We start from the raw sequence: 18,223 nt of genomic DNA on the forward strand, positions 1-18,223 counted from the left end.
GTGGCTGCTGGGCCAGGCTGCAGCCCGCTGCTGCCACACTGTGGCTGCCTGCTCAAAGAACTTTTTATTTTCACTCCTTCCTTCCCATTTCTGCAGTGTGTCCAGACCCAGGCTGTGCCACAGAACCTTGCTGAGAGCTTGGGAGGGGTGTGGGTCTAACAGAGCAGGCTGGTGGCAGCCATTTGTGTCTTAAAAAAAAAAAAAAGGATGGTGAAAAGGTTCCAGCTCAGGTCACTGAAACAAAACCAAGGGCCAGTTTGTGACTCCTGCTCCTCTCCCCCCAAAGAGTCTGATCCATACATGAGTAAAAGAAGTGTGGCCTTTTTTATTACATTAAGGAAATGGAAAAACTCATACTCGTAGTAGAGGAAATTAAAAAGCAATTCCAATTATTTACAGACTGTACCATCCAATTTATTGTACAGACATACTTCAAAAAGATGTTTTACCTTAAAATGAGTCCAGGCCTGCAGTTGTTACCTGAGTACATTTCTCCCTCTCCCATGAGAACCAGGGCAAGGGAAAGCAGGAGCCTGCACAGGAAGTGCCATTGGGTACAGGTGGAAAGTGACAAACATTGGAGAGGCAGCAAGATGAGAGGGGTGTTAAAACACATAAAAACAGAGCAGGGAAGGGTTTGCAAACTGCACAGGAGCAGCAGCCAAAGCCCTTCACTTGACACGATGTGGTAGAAGCCCAGAGGTCACTAAATGGAGCAGTAGGAATCGGCCTCTTCTTCCTCTGATGAATCCACAGCATCAGCCACAAAGAGCTTCCCCACAGCAGGGCTCTGCACCACCCCTGCAGCAAGGACAAGGAGAGGAGAGGCAGTGGGTGCCTGGGCTTCAGCAGCCACCCCACAGGCTCCAGAGAGCAGAGGTGTTTGTGAGAAACAGCCTGGAAAAATTCCTGGACCCCCCAGGGGGTGGGCACCCGGGAAGCCCCCAGTGATGTGAAAGGAAGTGAAGGGGAGAGGGAGAAACCCAGAGCACTCACTGGTGTCCTGACTGAACTTGGTTCTGTGTGAAGCTGGGGTCCCCAGCAGTCCTCCAGCCTGGAAGAGAGGAGAGAAAGCAGAGGAGCCTCAGCACAGCTTGGGGGGAAACCTGCACAGGCTCTGACACTGGAACTGTCACCCTGTCACTGTCCCACAGTGTCAACTCTTCTACTGCCACAAATGCTTGTGCTCCACTGGAGGCACCAGCTGGCTTTCTGTGCCTCGGATCTCAGCTTTCCATGGAAAAGGCAGAACAGCAAATCCCAGGATAGTGTGGGAATACACACCTCCTCCCCTATCAGGCATCCCTGAATGCACACTTGGTTTCCCTTCCCACTCTGTAGAATGCAACAGGACCTTTATGTACCCAAAGATCACAGAATTCAAGGGCAGTCACAAATTCCCTAAGAAAAGCAACATATTCCACCCTGACAAGAAGCAGCTCTTTTCTGACAAGCAGAAGTTTTCTCCTAGACAAGCAGGTACCAGATGGTTCTGCCTGCTGCTCAGCACAGCCTGGGAAAGGTGGAGCTAAGGCCACATCCCAGGACATCATCATTACCATTGTCTTCCTGACGTTGTCCCAGGTGCCTCTGCTGCCCTGGGTCTTCTTCTGCATTCTGAAGACATGTTTGTCACAATCATTCCTGCAGGTGGAAGGGAGCAGGTGAGGATCACTGGGTGCTGGACACAGATAAAGGCATTACACAGCTCTAATTCCAAAAGAAAGTTAGCACGGACATTAAAAGCATTGCTGGTCAAATAAAACCCCAGCAGCTCTGGGAGGACTCTGACCACCACAGACCACCTGCTACCACTCCTCATGCAAAGATCAGACAAAGCTTCCTTGCCTTCCCAGAGGAAGCTCATCTCTTGCCCCTGAGACAAAATGCCTCTTGGCATGACTGAAGTTTGGTTCAGTAAAGCCTGAAGCACCTGATGGGTCAAGACTGAAACTGAGCAGACAAAGCTTCCCTGAGGCTGCAGCCTGAACCAGGGCCCTCTCCAGGAGTGCCAGGGTGTGTGAGTGGCACTGTGTGTGTGGCTGCTCACACTGTCACAGCAAACAGACCCCTCCAGGCCTGTGGGATTTACCCTGCATGTGCCAAGTCTGGGACTGAACTGGTGTCCCAGTTCCAAGGGTGATCTTTCTCAGAAGATTAAAAAAAAAAAACCTTTGTGAGGAGAAAGGAAAAGGTTAGCAGAGGAGCAGCTGGATGGGTTCCTACCTGTTGATGGGTACCAGCATACCAGGGCTGATATGCTCACACTGTGGGGTTTTCACTGGTGGGAAGACAGCTGAGGAAGGGGTGATGGGGTTGTCCGTAAGTGCAAAGGCATCATCATCATCATCATCATCATCTTGGCTTCTCCAGAACGTTGGGAGCTACAAAGCCACACGAGAGCAATCAGTGCCCTGCCCTGCTAGACACAAACCTGCCCAGAAGGGACCCCAGGGGCTGAGTGGACACGTGCTCCTCACAACTCTGAACCTTCCTTCTGTCCCTCGTCCCCACAGGGAGGAGTTCCAGGCTCTCTGCTCTCTCCTCACTCAGCACTCAGTCCATCCCCTTCCTCCTTTCTGTTGGGTTTTGACTCCACAATTTCCCTCTTGAGCCCCAGAAGCCAGCAAGGTGCCCAGAGTGTGAGGACTCAACCTGGCAGCCAAACCCTGCCTCCTGCCTCCTCCCTGCTGACACCCAACATTTTGCTGTCTTTTTCTGCCTAAACATTCAAAACATTATTTCTGATTAAAATTGCAAGCTCAAAGCTGACCATCACTACTCAGAAGGAGGATTTCAGGATTACTCTAGTGAGCTGCTGGTCCCAGCAGGGCCTGGGACACACACACAGCTGTAACTGGCATCAGGGGTGAATGGGGACAGGGACAGTTTGCTGGCTCTTCCCCACAAGACTCAAGTTCAGAACAAATTAGAGATGATGATTCTTCACTCAGCAAAGAACTTGGGTCTGGAACTTAGCACAGGCAGCTGTGAACAGTCAGTACAGGTTCCAGGAGGGGCTGGACTCATTCATGGAAGGGGAATTCAGCCCATGACTCCTAAATACCTGGAATTTCCCTCCATAGCTCTATCTCTCACTGTGCACAACACAGGAGGTTGGTTTCTTCTGCACAGCCCAAGCTAGGCACAGTGGATTTTAAAAAAAGGAGAATCCTTTTGAATCACTGTGTTTGACCAAAGAGGAGTGCCCTGAAAAACCCCTCAGCAAAAACAGGGTTTCTGGGATACAGAATCAGGTAACTATCAGAGCTGGGATGGATCTCTAGAGATCATCTGCTCCAACTCTCCCACCCAGAGCACACTGCACAGGACTGCACCCAGACAGGGTTTGGTGAGTGATGTTACCAAGAGCTGTGAGACACCTTTGAAACACCCCCCAGAAAAGCTCACTGCTGTGCTTCCCACTCTTGTCCCAGCTGTACCTTGACTCTTCTGTTCTGAAAAGGGGTTGCAGTGAAGATGTCATCGTGGTCATCCTTTGGCAAGTGCTCCAGGAAATCTCTCATCTGCTGCTTCCTTTTTAAGGTTCCCACCTTGGCATTTATGGTAACTGGCTCTTTCTTCTCTACAGGAACCAACAGATTCGTTACTCTAAGACATCAGTTATGTAGCATGGGTTTAAAATTTCCTAACTACACCAATGCCTGTGATACTGCTCAGTCTCACAGATTCTGTGACTGCAACAAACATTTTGAAGAAACACTGAAGTACAAGAAGTGTGCTGCCCTGCACTTGGCCTCACCATCTGCTGCTGTGCCAAGCCTGCACAAAATGAGTTTGCTGGCTTCAAGGGCAGGAAACCTCCTGCCCTCACCTGCTCTGTGCTGCATTACAGAGGCTGCAGAGCTGGAGCCAAGTGTTCCCACCTGAAATCCAGCAGCTGTGAGTAACCTGCATCACCTCGTTTGGACAGAAAATATGATTTTAATGCTTTTCTCTTAAATGGAGATGGATGCACAGCTTTAATCACCCAGAAACATCACCAGAGTCATCTTTGCCCACAGTTTAACACTTCAAGCTTCAACCTCCACCAGCTGAGCAGTGTCTCTGCCAGCTGGAGGAGCTGCTGGCAAAGGCTGTTCTTACCTAAGTGCTTACTAGGTCATTGTCACCTTTTTGGTGTTCAATAACTGCTTTGAGCATCTGGTGCCTTTCACTTCAGGGTGAACTTGCTCTCCGTGAACAGCAGTTACTGACTTCAGAACTGGACAGAAAACAGCAACAGGCACATCAGTGCCAGGCCCAGAGAAGGTAAGGTGGTTGTTCTTACTCCACAGTGCCCTTAGTGCACCCAGGCACCCCGTATCCCCTGTGGACAGACAGCTCTACAGGTAGCTGGGTAGCTACTGAGGCCTCCAAGGGCCTCTGAAGGTATCCACAGTTATTTTCCCTAGCTGGCAAAACTGGCTTAAGTCTTTTTCTCATGCTGAAAACTAGAAAATTATTAAATATCCTCTCTCTTGTTACTCCAGGCATTTATCATTCTCCATACTATAGATAATCATCTTCCCTCTTGGACCCTGATGAGTGTTTATGTCTGGATCTCCCACTGCATAATAAATACTGCGACTTAAACGACTTAAAGACAACAAAATGACTTAAAAACACCCAAACCAAGGTGTCAGTACCTTTCTGTTCTGGTTTCCCTGAAGTGCTTTTCTTCTTGGCCTGTGTTTTTGACCCTTTTTCCTTTTGTTCCTCTCCATACTTCTGCTGGCACTCCTCAGCAGAGCGAGACCCCACGGCCATGGCCACCTCCACCCAGAAGCCTTTCCTCTGCTTGGGGAAGGAAGCAACAGCCCTGTGGAGAGAGCAGAGACACAGCCTCCATCACCCCTGCAGGACACCCCCAGACCAGCTGCCCCCCAGGAGAGGAGCCTGCACGGATGCCATCTGGGCTCTGAAACACCCCAACATTTATTTGAACTGTTTAAACTCCCAGCTGCCTTACAAGGTAAATTTCCTCCCCGTTTGCAGCCAGTGCCCCCTCCACCCCGAGACACAAGCTCATGTCTTTTCAGGTTTCTAATCTAGAAGAAACCAGGAATAAAATGGCCATATTTTACATTAACATGTATGTTAAGTGCTGCCCTATAGCTTAAGTAATTGGACAATGCACTAATGAAACACTCTAGCAGGTAATCTCTCCCTTAAAACATTTAAATACATAAGCTTGTCATATTTAACATCTTATCCTATGAGGAGAGACAATTCCCTACCTCTGACTTAATGTCAAAATCATAAATATGAAAGTTTTTACCCTATTATTATTTCCCTACTTGTGTTTTCCAGTTTTACTGCCAGGAACTTTAATCACTTTTGACATGATTAGGTGTGTGCTTTTCAAAAACAGGTAGAGGACTAAATTCACCAGATTTTGCCCAAGATCTGTGCTCTCTCACTTTACATGGATGGCAGAGCAGGGGCTGCTGGTGGCTCAGGCAGTTATCAGTTATTTTAGAAAATATTCAGTTGTCTCTTTTGTTTCAAATACTGTTATCAAGTTAAAAAAACTATTTTGTCAGAGGGAATTAAAATATAAAGGAAACCTTTTAAATAAGGTGAAAGAGACTGAATCTTAAAAATCCAGAGCACCCAAGCCCTCAGGTACATTAAAGCCTCCTGATGTCTGAGGGAAACTTTGCTCTGCAAAGCCAGAGAGGGGCAGTCACTGGGATGGAGTCCAGCTGGGAGTCTGTTTCTGGTGGAGGCCCCCAAGGGTCAGTACTGGGACCAGTGCTATTCAGTTTATTTATTGATGGCCTGGATGAGGGAACAGTGTCCTGCCAGCAAGAGTGCTGGTGACACAAAGCTGGGAGCAGTGTCTGACCCCCAGGAGGCTGTGCTGCCATCCAGAGGGACCTGGGCAGGCTGGAGAGCTGGGCAGGGAGAAAGGGAATGGATTCCAATGAGGGCAAGTGGAGAGTCTGACATCTGGGAAGGAACAACCCCAGGGACCAGGACAGGCTGGGGAAAGGGCCCTGGGGGTGCTGGTGGCTGGAAGGATGAGCACGAGCCAGGAATGTGTCCTGGTGGCCCCAATGGCACCTGGGGGGCATCAGGAGGGGGTGGTCAGTAGGGCCAGAGAGGTTCTGCTCCCCCTCTGCTCTGCCCTGGGGAGGCCACATCTGGAATCTTGTGTCCAGTTCTGGGATCCTCAGTTCCAGAAGGAGAGGGAACTGCTGGAGAGAGTCCAGGGCAGAGCCACAGAGATGGTGAAGGGAGTGGAACATCTCCTGGTGAGGAAAGGCTGAGGGAGCTGAGGGGCTCTGCAGCCTGGAGGAATGAGGGGTGAGCTCAGTGATGTTTATTAATATGTAAAGGGAGAGAGCCAGGAGGACAGAGCCAAGCTTTTCTCAGGGTGACTGGTAACAGGACAAGGGGCAATGGGTACAAACTGGAGCACAGGGGTTCCATATAAATATTAGGAAGAACTTTTTCACTATGAGGGTGAGGCCCAGGCTGCCCAGGGAGGTGGTGGAGTCCCCTTCCCTGCAGACATTCAACCCCCCCCTGGATGTGTTCTGTGTGTCCTGTGCTGGGTGACCCTGCTCTGGCAGGGGGGTTGGACTCTGTGACCTTTTGAGGTCCCTTCCAACCCCTCACTTTCTATGATTCTATGAACAACTTGCCTGTAGAGCTTCTGTATTTCCTTTTCAGTCCAGCCATCTGTTGCTCTTTGGAAAAGGTCTCGAGATTTCTGCACATTTTTCCTCTCAGGTTCTCTTGATTTCTCCACTGAAGACTTAGCAGTATTAGAAACTTTATGGTTTGGGTTTTTTTTATCAGATCTGTTTGAATTCTTTTCTTTCACTTGGAATTCCTCTCCACTACCTTCAGACTCAGTGCCATCTAGAATCAAATACGTGGGTGGGTTGGTTCTGTTTCTGGTCTTTGTTGGTTTATCAGGCAGCTGGGAAGTACCAGACTCACTAGGAGGGGTTTCTCCCTCAGGTAAAGCAGAGCCCTCAGTGGATGTGGGGACACTTTCCCCCAGCAGCACATCATGGGGGGCAGGGGAGTGTTTTATCCTCCTGTGTCCCCAGGAGGCCTTGTCTGCATCACCCTGGGAACTTGCACTGTTAGAGGAAGATTTAGAGTTCTGCATCTGTTGTTTTAATAAAGGTTTAATTTTCCTTTTGATAGACAGTGGGATATCTTCACTGGATTCCTCTTCCTCATCTTTTCTTGCTGATTCTTCTGTTAAATGCTTGTCTTGAAGGGGGTTGGCTGACCTCAGAGAGTACTTGTGAGCCTGCCTAGACACAGTCTGTTCTCCATGTTCTCTTCCTCCCTTTTTCTTTGTCGTTTGTGAGGTTCTGCTATTAAAGTTGTGTTTTTTTAGCACATCAGTAGTTAAGGGAGCCAGCTGAACAGAAACCTTTTGTTTAGTTCTTGTATTAGGGACTGCAGGGTTGCTTTCATCATCATCTGAAATGAAGTGCCTGGCCTCCTTCCTTCCAGCAGACTTGGGCTCTCTTTGGGAACTTACTTTTTTTTCATAATTTTTTCCTGAAAGAGATGATGTCAGCACAACATCAGGAATTGTGAGGTAAATCATTCCTGTGTTCTCAGGCAAGCAAAGCCCATCCCACACTCGTTGAGATCCATCAGCTCTTTTCTGTTGTGGGGACTGTCAGAAGAGACCTGCAGACACCTCTCCCCACATGAACACAACACTGGAGCTCCTCAGGACAAGGAGAGAATCTGTTGAATGTCTCACTGGGATACAAAAATAAATCAAATGCTGCTTCCCTCCAAAACACAGCAAAATGTCACTCAAGAGACAAATCCTAGGATCTTGAGAGACCTAAAATCAGTTCAGTGGACTGGAGAACTCCTCTTCAGGCTCTCTCAAGTCACATGTAACAGGCACAAGAAATCTCTCAATGGTAAGAGATCCAAAGTACAGGAGCAGAAATGTCAAAAATATCACAAACTTTCCTTTTCAGTTTCCAAAACCAACTCTGCATCTTCCTGTTATGCACATAAAGCAGTGACTTACAAACAGAGTTATATCTGGAGCTGTAAAACAGGGCACTAATGCTACTCAGATAATTCTTCATAGAAGAAGCAATTGACCAGTAAAAGATTTTAGCAATTTCTTTGCATTAACAGGACATCACCATGCTGCTCTGGCACCCAGAACTCATCATCTCATTTATTCTAGTCAGTAACTTTGAGAAAAAAAAAAAAAAAAAAATTCTAGTTTTTACCTTTACTTTGCCTTTTTGTTGTTTGTTCTCTTGCCTTCATCATCTGCTTTCCTTCAGTCTTCTTAGAGATAGAACTGGTCTGTCTTTGGGAGTTTTCACTAGTATACAACTTCAAAACAAACCAATTTAGTCTAAACTTCTGAAAGACATTACATATCAAGCCCCCCAAAAAAGCCAGATGTTTACAGGAGGGGTAGATTTAAGTCACCTGCATCGCCCAGGATCTACTGAAGTGCTCTTTTGCTGAGCACAGGTGTTTATATACATGCAGGCTGCAAAGCCACTCAAGCAGCTTTGATTAACAACAGGCAAAAGCATCTTACCCTGCTCAGGTAATCAATTCCACCTTGTTCTATGGTGACATTGAGCTCCTGATCCACAAATTCACGTTCCCCACACCAGAAGTTGAGTGGAGGTCGGACGTGGCGGCCGCTGCGCGTGTAAACCCCGTTACCCAGCACGGAGCTGTGCTGTGGGGTTGTATCTGCAAATCAAACACAGCTCTGTCCCACAGGCTGCACTGGAAAGCCACCTTTGCACACCTGACAGGCACAGGAGTGCTGCTGGATTGAAACCAGCTCGTCCATACTGACTATATGGAGAATATGGAACTTACTAAAAGTTTATGTTCAAGAGTGCTCAGGTTAGAAATAAGGAGACCTCAGCATGGTTGAAGTCATCATCTTTTTTGATTATCTTCTAATCATAATCTTTTAGTCATAATCTTTTAATTATAGAATTTACTGTTGAGAACTTAAAATTTTACTCTGTTTAGAAGGCTGTAAGTACTGTAAGTGTCATAAAAGAGAAGCAGAAAAGTTCTGATGTGGAACAAATGCTGACTGCAATGAGAAAAAAATAGAAACCAACTGGAGAGCCAACTAATGGATTTTTCCACATCCGTTCCCTCCATCCCCAGTTGTTATCATGCTCTGTGCCTCAGCTGTGGCAAAGACATTAAGATGCCATAAAATAAACATCATAAAATAAACATGGACATCTTTTGTTAGGGAAAACAGCTAAAACCAAAACCCAAAGAACAGAATTATTAAATACCCACAAGCATTTTCATCATTCCTAGGTGAGACTTCATAGGTGGTGTTTCTGGTTTCAGGTTTCTTTACATTTCTTGCTGAGTCTTTTGTAGTCTTCTGCACATCTGTATCCACCATGGTGTTGCTGTCTTCGTTTCCATCCTCACTTATATTTTGTTTTTCTTCTTTCCTGATGGGTTGGATTTTAAGGAGAGAAACAATAAACCCCTGAAGAAGTTGTCCTTTAGCAACACATTAACTTGGCCATCTCCTCATCTGAGCAGAGCCCAGCAGCAGGGTGCAGCTGTACTCATACAGACACCACCCCAGGGAACCCTTTGCTCCTGCCCAAGGCTCTGTAACCAGTGGAACAAAACCAAGGCAGAAGAATGGTAAAGGGTACAAAGGTACCAGGGCAGTACAGTGAAGAAAGGTAAAGGGTGACCTTCCAAAGCCAAGAGCAGGGTTTGCCTGGAACACAGTTTTCATGCACACATCTGCAATCTTCTACACCTCTCTGGTGTAGTATTCTGAAAAAGCACAATCTCAACACATCCCTAGAGAACGTTGCCATGAAATGGAATCTCCTGGAAATTACCTTCTCTTTTCCTCAAGAAATGCCTCCACATATTCCTTCCACTTTCTGGAAAACCCATATGTAAATCTTTTGATGAAGCGGTAGGGAAATCCTGTTTGGAACACAAGCAGCATTAACAGCAGCTGAACAACACTTCTAGTCACAAAGGGTAGAAATAATGTCTGGTACACAACTGTAGTTTTGGAAGTACCTCAGAAGTTCCCAACATGGTGACAGACAGGTTGTCCCAGTTAAAGAACTTTTTACTGAACAGAAAATCAGCCACTCTTAAGCTTAGGAAACCTCTGCAGTTCTTGAGCCACTCAGAGAAGTCTCTCACTGTCCCCTTTCCTTCTCAGAATATTAAAATAAAAACAACTGTAAGTATTTAGCAGAGGAACTGATCAAAAAACTTGGAAAGTAGTCAAGTCAGGCTTTTATCAGAATGCATCCCAGTTGTGCAAATGAGAAGTAAAAATTAAGGCCACAGAAACATCTTTGAATTCCTTGTGCTGGGCCTGAGACAGCAGAGTGTGAGGAGGGTGATGAAGTGCATTAACCCAGATATCCTCCCCTCCCAGAGCTGCCCCTAAGCACCAGCATGGCACCTCACTCCCTGGTGAGCATGACAGAGGGTGCACATGAAGCAAGACAGAATCCAGCCTGGCCTAGCTTTAACTCTGTGTGCTAATTAAATCTCCTTTAAAATCCCACGTGCTTCAGAACAAGCTGAAGCAGGAAGCTTTGCTGGGTTTGGTATCATGTACCACCTAGGCAGTAAAGATGTTCCAGTTTACTAAATTGTAAAGCACTGACAGTGTAACTAATCTGCCTCCAGAAACACCATGCAGTGTTGCAGAGCTGGTGATTAATCACTCAGTAATAAGTTACAAAGAGAATGTGAACACCAGAGCAATTTCAGTAGTGTAGAAACCCCAACTGAACGTCCTGGTGCCATTTAAATGCCAAAATATTGACAAAAAATACATAAAGGCAGCCCTGACAAAAAGCAGTTTCTTTAAAAGAAGCCTCATGCTCTGACACTCTCCCCTGTAACTGCAGCCCCTGGAAGCTCCAGCCACAAAGGGCAGTGCAGAGCAGTGGGAATCTGATGGCTGAATATCCACCCAGCCCAGCCACCAGGGCAAGACAAGTCACTGGCCCCAGCAGGATCTCCCAGCAGCTGGCAGTGTTACACCAGGAATCCTCTCCTTACCCTCTTTCCTCATGGCAGCTATGTCCATATTTCCCTGGAGCAGGTAGATGCTGCCAGATGCTGTTTTCACTTGGTTGTAGGCCAGGCGTTCCGTGATGGCAGTGCTGTGCCAGGGCTGGCAGCTCCTGTCTCTGAGCAAGGACAGACAACAGGAGGAACAGAAATCAAACACTGCTTTCACAGAAGGAGGCTTTACAAAACAGAATATTGATGTTCCACGTGAGGCTGGCGGGGTTACATATTTTATGAGCAAGAGAGATACTGGCAGGGTGTGCTGGGTGTTCTTAGCTTGGAAGAGAAAGGGTTCTGGGCTTGTTACTGCCTGAGCAGGAGGCAGAATGAACACGTCAGCTGCTGCAAGTGTCAGTCAGACAGCATCAGCCTGACACCAGGCTGCAGGAGCAAAGGCAGCTACAGGGCTCCAGCCAGCTCCTTACTGCACTGATACACTGTACCAGCTACAGGAGTACCACTAGATGGGTCAAGTGGGTATTTTCCATAGGATTTTTATATTTATTTCTACCCTTCCTACCTAAAGGCAAGAACAAGTGAAGAAGGAGCCCAAATATGTGCAAAATTAGAGTTGTTAAAAAATTACTAAGGGAATTACTTAAGGGAAACAAAAATCAGGCCCAAGCATTAAAGTGGAAAATCTAGAAAGTTAGGGGTTTTTTTTAATTTATTTTTTGGTTTTGGGGTCATTTTTAATGTATTTTTACAACAGTGATGAACACACCAAATCACAGACCAAAATCAAGGACAATTAAAGATAACAATTAAAACATGCAACTGCTTAACTGGTCACTAAATGTTAACAGAAGCCACATCAGAAGGTCTACAGGGCAAAGAAGTATCTGGTGTGCCAGCAGCATGCAGACACACAGCAAGGCACATGGAGTTTGGTGTTAGCAGTGAAGGGTGCAAAATGAGAGCCCAGTTGTTAGTGTACAGCCAGGAAACAAGTGTCAGTTCCTAGCACAAATCCTACCAGGAGTCATGGAGCCTCCTGTCAGCACCCAGAGCACATGGAATTACTGCCCTTCACACTGCTGGGGCTGTGAGGGAGGTGCTGAGCTTTCAGGAGAAACTGTGTTTTAAGTAGTTACTACCTACAGCAAGAGTAGAATACTTTTCTTCAAGGGTGTTTTCACAATGTCTTCAAACATCTTTGTTGCAAACCAAATCCCTCCTTTGCTCTGACACCCCTTTTCCTGATCCAGCTGTTGGAATCCAACCTGACCAAAAACTTAACTGAGAATCCTGCAGAGTTTCTGGTGGATCAGCCCTGGTTCACCATACAGCTGTAGGAGTAACAGTGTCACCACAAGTGGTGTGGCAGGAGCAGAAGGCTGGTGGCAGTCTGCCCCAGGGTGTTCAAGCCCACAGAACAGAAATGTGTGAAAGGAAGTAGAAGCTCATCAGCTCCTGGGTCAGCACCAGTTTGGAAGGACCTACTAGACAGACACATTTGTCTTTGTTACTCTTTGACTGGCTTGGGATTGGACTTTGAAATAATTATTTGACCAGCAGTTTGCTGTATGTAAGCACCCTTGGCACACCTGCAGGAATTTACCTCTTCCTTGATAAGAAGTTCAAACCAGAGCATCCCTTTGTATTTATCAAAGGGTAAGTAAGTTCCATGGAAATGCAGCTCCCATGGCCACCTAACCCAGGAGAGCCAGAGCTCCTCCTGCCCCAGCTCAGCCTCCAGCCCTGCAGTCCCTCACCCCCCAGAGCTCTGACCCTGCAAAGGGCCCCATGTGCTTAGGCAGAAGGTGTTTTAAAAAATTCAGGAGTGTAAGGATCATTCCAGGGGCTGTGTTCCCTGGGGCTGGGGAGGAAAGTGACACAAGTGTGTGAGAAAGCACTGCAGTTCCCAGCATAGACCCAGGCCACCAGTTTGAGCTGCTCAGCCAGGCACAGGGGGTTTTCCCTTCCCAGCTGAGGTGCTGAAAGCTCACCAACAAGTGTCACATTGCATTGCAACCAGAAAACTTCTCCTTACTTCCGTTTTCCTTCAACATAGATTGCAGAGTTATCATCCATCACTTTAATTCTCCAACTGGTTAGGCAGATAGTTTTCTGTTACCAAAAAAAGAAAAAAAAGGTCATTTTTAAATCAGACTAAGCTGTGAAACATCACCAAGGCATCAGCAAAAACATTAACTGCCCCATCACTACTTCAGAACATATTCAGGCAGCATGCTCCAGACCAGAAGAACTGAAAACCACCATTATACACATGAATGTTGAAGCATAATCAAGCTGGAATCTAATGCATAAATAAAGAGAGGAATTTACATTAGAGAGAATTTTAAGCTGTTTAATATTGACCTTCAGACACAAAGCCATTGGCCAAGACTTCTAACCAATCAAAAAAAGCTCCTCACAAAAAAATAGCAACACCATGCCATACCTCTTGTACTTTGTCATCTGTCCTCTCGTGCTGTTCAGAAAAAAACCAACTAGCCATGAAAAAATGAATTGTATTTATTAGCTACATTACAGTGAAAATTTGGATGTCATTAAAGTGGCTCTGTCTGACACTGCAAAGTGCTGGCACTTGTGCAGCTGCAGGAATTAAACATCCAGCAGCTCAGGTGCTGGAGGTGGAGTTCAGGAAACTGTGTGAAAGCTAAGACTTTGTTCTTAAAAAACTTCTCAACAAGCAACATTTTAACACCAGGAACTCCTCACAACTTCAGCTGATGAACTCCAGATCTTCTCTTAAATTCTGCTGGCCTTTTGACCATCAGCCCATGGATCACTGAAGATGCTGCCAACAATTTTACCCTGGCTGAGGAAAAGGGACCTGGCAGGTACAAGATTCTTGTCCCAATTAATCCAACACAGGATTGGATCCCCTGCAGGAAAGCCAAGACTCTCCCCCACTATCAGCTGTAGGGACTCAATTACTTCAGAACCACCCCCAGCTGGGGCAGATCTCTCCTCCTTGGCTTTGCCTCCACAGCCAAGAGCTGGGTTGGCCAGGGATTTGTTTCAGGTCCGTGATAGCAGCCCATGGAAATTAACACATTAAAGAGAGGACCTGGGAGGTTTCTTCAGGTAGGAACTCTTACAGCCCATACTGTGGCTTGTGACTACTAAAACAAAAGCCTTGCTTTTATAAAAAAAAAACAACAAAAACAACCAAAACTTAAAAACCCCACACAACAAAACCCTCCCTGAACTTTGTCATCTTGGAATGCAGGAAAAAAAGAAAACCTGTTGATGGTAAAGTGCTGACAAACAACTGCTGCCCAGCACAATGTGATAAAATAACAGTTTATTCTCTTCTGGGTGGACATTACTTCTGAAAAAAATAAATCACAACCATAAGCAGCCCACAGGAATATATCAGGTGCCCTGAAGTATTAAGTTATCCCACCTCTTTGTCTGCTTTGTCAGCACCTTGATCTGTAGGACGTATATCCAAAGGGACATTAGAGCTTTCTTTGGGCTTTTGCTTCCTTGGGATGTGAATTTTGGGAGGAGAGAACATAATGTCATGGATGTGCTGCGAAACCTTCTCAGAATTGGTCTCCAGAATCTTTCCCACGTGGGGAGCAGCTTGATTATGCTTTGGCTGTAACTCTCTTCTGTCTTGATAAAGTTCAGTATGCTGGGCTTTTCCATTTCCCCACCTTTCTTGTAACTGGCCCCCCTTTTTAAGAGGGGCCAGGTTTACATTCACAGAACTAATCACTGTGTTTACAGACATCTCATCATCAGCATCCATGGATTCCACTAGGAACTCATCCTGACCATCCTTATCAGGGGCCACACACTCTGTACCATGATTCCTGAGCTGCTCAGCAAAAGCAGATCTGGCTGCTGGCACTTCTGTAGTTGTGGGAGGAGGAATGCTCTGCATGATTTGGTTTGAAGGTGTTGGAGCTGCCCATTGAAAAGAAAAAACACACACAAGAAGAAAAAGAACAACAAAGAAATTAGAGGTAATCTCAGAACTAATAAAATACATTCATAAAGTTAGCTCTGTTTTATTAAGAGGAGGAGGTATTGATGGGCACTGCAGTAACTGTGAAAGCACTGCCTATTTCAGTCCTTGATCTTCACAGCAACCCATTCCTTCAATTTCTTTGGACTAGCTTTTCCTCACTGCCAGATAACAACCCCTGCTGTTAAAGACACAGATATCCCTCTGACCCCCACAACCAAGCTGATGCACACACACCTATCTATTAACACTACATCTTTCACCACTCTTCCTGTCTTTCCTTTCAAGAATCCTCCTCGCACAGAAAAAAAAAATCTGTTTTCACAAAACCTGAAATTTTAAATATTTCTGTCTTTCTGAACTTCGAGTCTGGATTTCTTGTCATGCTGCTGCTACAGGAGGAGCTACAAGCATTGGGGCTTGAGTTTTCAGATCAGTTCAGTGTTGAACACTGCTCAGACTGGCATGTATCACTGTCTCCATCTGCATTTTCAGAACTGAATTACAGGACACAAGCATATGCAGGTTTGCTATCAAGTAACAATATGGAGAAAAATGAAAATGCAAGAGTTTCTCATAGAACCAAACCTTTTCATGTATTAAAAGTTAGCAGATAAGGAGGGGAAAAAAAAAAAGGAACCAACAAAAAAGAGGTTTAGGTGTTTTCCACCAAGTTTCCTGCTCCTCTAGTCTCTAAAGAGCTCAGCACACAGGAAGCCTGGGGGCAAATGGCTTTCTCTGTCAGGGGAGATGGAGGTGGACTGATGGTGTGAAGGCCACAGCCCTAAACCACAGTTCAGCCCAGTCCAATGCCACTCCAGGCTGGGAAAGGCAGCCGGGCAGATTTCTGCCTCTATTTTTCCCCTGTGTGCAGACCATAAGGAAATAATGATACCCTGAGGAAGGACACGAGAGATTGCAAGAGCAGAAAGCCTGAAGTCACACTTTGGAGGTGTTTTAAAGAGCAATACCAAGTACCTTGCTGCTGCTGCTGCTGCTGCTGCTGCTGCAGTTTACGCTTCATGCGCAAGAAGAATTTCTGAGGGGACTCCCGTACCAGAGGGTCTGTGGCAAGTGCTCCTATGGCTTGGGGCTTGAGAGCCCCCATGCCAAGTAAGCCTGGAAAACAATACAGGAAAATCCTTGAATTTGTGGGAAGAAAACCACTTTCACCTGGAGGGCGGGAGAAGCAAAGTACAAATCTGGTAAGGTACAAAATTCCACTGGTACTGAAGTTGTGACACCCCATCAGCGTGTGATGGGAGGATGCAAGGGCATCAAGAGACCTCTGGGAAGTGCAGTAAAATTTTAGGAGCTTTCCTTTTTCATAAAAATGGCAGAATGGATTGGGAAGAAGATTTAAACCCTCCTGCAGTGAGCAGGGACATCTCCAGCCAGATCAGGTTGCTCAGAACCCTAATCTGACCCTGAATGTTTCCAGGGATGGGGCATCTCCCACCCCTGGGTCATAACCCCCCACCCAAAACTGGATAAAAGTTTAGTACAGGAATGCACATATTCCTGTGGAGGGAATGCATGTAATTCCCACACACTGGTAGCACCTATGGTACCTTCCCAGGAGGACACAGTGCTGGCAATTTCCCCTTTAGCCAACAGATGATCTGGAAAAGCCATCAGAGCAGACTGCCAAGGAAAATACCCTAGGATTTCAAAGCCCAAACGACTCTTCCACCAACCTTTTTCACTTCTATATCAACTTCAGGGAGTAGTTAAAGTAATCGTTTTGATTTTTTTTAGCTATAAGTGCAGTTCTCTGCTTTTTTTAAGCTCATGGTGTAGAGTCAGTCCCATCCCCAATCAGAACAAAATGAGAAGTTAAAACCTGACTGAGCAAGAAAGAGAGTAAATACCACAGAAGTGATTCCTGTGAGGTAAGATCAGCTGTGGTACAGACACGTGGGACATTTTTAGTACTAAAAAACCCCATCCAATATTTTTTTTAAATCCCAAAGTTCTGAAGGAAGATCAGTACCAGTACCAATATTTTTTTACACCTATGTACACGCACTGTTTTTTTCCAGACCCTGAAAAAACTCTAAGTGAAATGCAGAGGAAGTTTCACCAAGCTAGGGTTAAATACGAGACAGATATCCCAAAGAAGCAACGGAACAAACCTTTTTTTGGCTGGATATCCCCATCCGGCCCCTCAGCGGGTCTCTGCCGAGCTTCTGTCTGGATAGGTTTCTGCTGCCTTTGCCCCCGCTCCGCCAAATCGGGGGTGAGGATCGGGTCGGTCTTGTAGCTGCTCGGCGGTGCCGACCTCTTGTGCAGGGCCCGGGCTTTCATCCGCTGGAAGATCTTGGCCGGGGACTCCTGCTCGGGAGGCTCGCAGGCCGCTCGCTTCAGCCCGGGATGAAGCAGAGCCGCACCCTGGGGCCAGGGCTGGGCTGCCGGCCACTCCGCATCGCCCGCCCGCCGCTCCGGTTCTCCGGGCCTGGGCCAGGGCTCTCCCATCCGCCGCTCCGGTTCTCCCGGTCTGGGCCAGGGCTCTCCCGTCCGCCGCTCCGGTTCTCCGGGCCTGGGCCTGGGCCAGGGCTCTCCCGCCCGCCGCTCCGGTTCTCCCGGCCTGGGCCAGGGCCGGGGCTGTCCCGCTCGGGGCCCGGGCTGTCCCTGCCGCCGCTCGGTGTCTGCCTGGATCTCGCTGACATCCAGCAGCTCCTCGCCGCCCCTGCTGCCCGCCAGCAGCGTGGAATGGAAGAGGCTGCCAGCCGCCGGCCTCCCGGGACGGCTCTCCCCGGGGTCCCGATCTATCAGGAGCTTTATGGGGGTCAGCGTGTGGGAGGGGAGGCTGTCGAGGGGCACCGAACGGAACGGCAGCTTTCCGCGGCACCGAGCGGGGGTCATGATCATTTTGGCGACGGTTTCGGTGCGACCGACTCACCGCGGAGCTGGGGGTCCCCTCAGGGCGGCGGGAACTGTCCCCTCAGGGCGGCGGTGCCCTCGGCCCCTCACGGCGGCGATGGTGGTCGCGGTCCCCTCAGGGCGGCGGGAACTGTCCCCTCACGGCGGTGGTGGTGGTCGCGGTCCCCTCAGAGCGGTGCTGGGCTCCCAGCTCTCTCCCGGGGTCCCCTCAGGGGGGTGGTCGCGGGGATCCTCTCAGGGCGGTGCTGGGGGTGCCCTCAGGGGGGTGGTCGCGGGGATCCTCTCAGGGCGGTGCTGGCGGTGCCCTCAGGGGGGTGG

At 47.6% G+C, this 18,223-nt stretch overlaps 1 protein-coding gene across 1 annotated transcript; it reads right to left on the reverse strand.

Annotated features, from left to right (window-relative positions):
• Positions 1–305: 305 nt before the first annotated feature.
• Positions 306–18,023, reverse strand: MIS18BP1 (MIS18 binding protein 1). The gene is made up of 16 exons (XM_071745087.1): positions 17,158–18,023; positions 16,001–16,141; positions 14,453–14,961; positions 13,070–13,146; positions 11,065–11,195; positions 9,870–9,960; positions 9,298–9,461; positions 8,561–8,721; positions 8,238–8,346; positions 6,654–7,533; positions 4,650–4,822; positions 3,444–3,586; positions 2,227–2,384; positions 1,560–1,644; positions 997–1,054; positions 306–801 (listed from the first exon to the last, which is right to left on the reverse strand). The coding sequence occupies exons 1-16, from the start codon at positions 17,891–17,893 to the stop codon at positions 707–709; spliced, it is 3,711 nt and encodes a 1,236-aa protein (XP_071601188.1). The 5' UTR covers positions 17,894–18,023; the 3' UTR covers positions 306–706.
• Positions 18,024–18,223: the final 200 nt, after the last annotated feature.

This window comes from Heliangelus exortis, chromosome 5, assembly GCF_036169615.1.
Source record: "Heliangelus exortis chromosome 5, bHelExo1.hap1, whole genome shotgun sequence".
NCBI classification, from domain to species: domain Eukaryota; kingdom Metazoa; phylum Chordata; class Aves; order Apodiformes; family Trochilidae; genus Heliangelus; species Heliangelus exortis.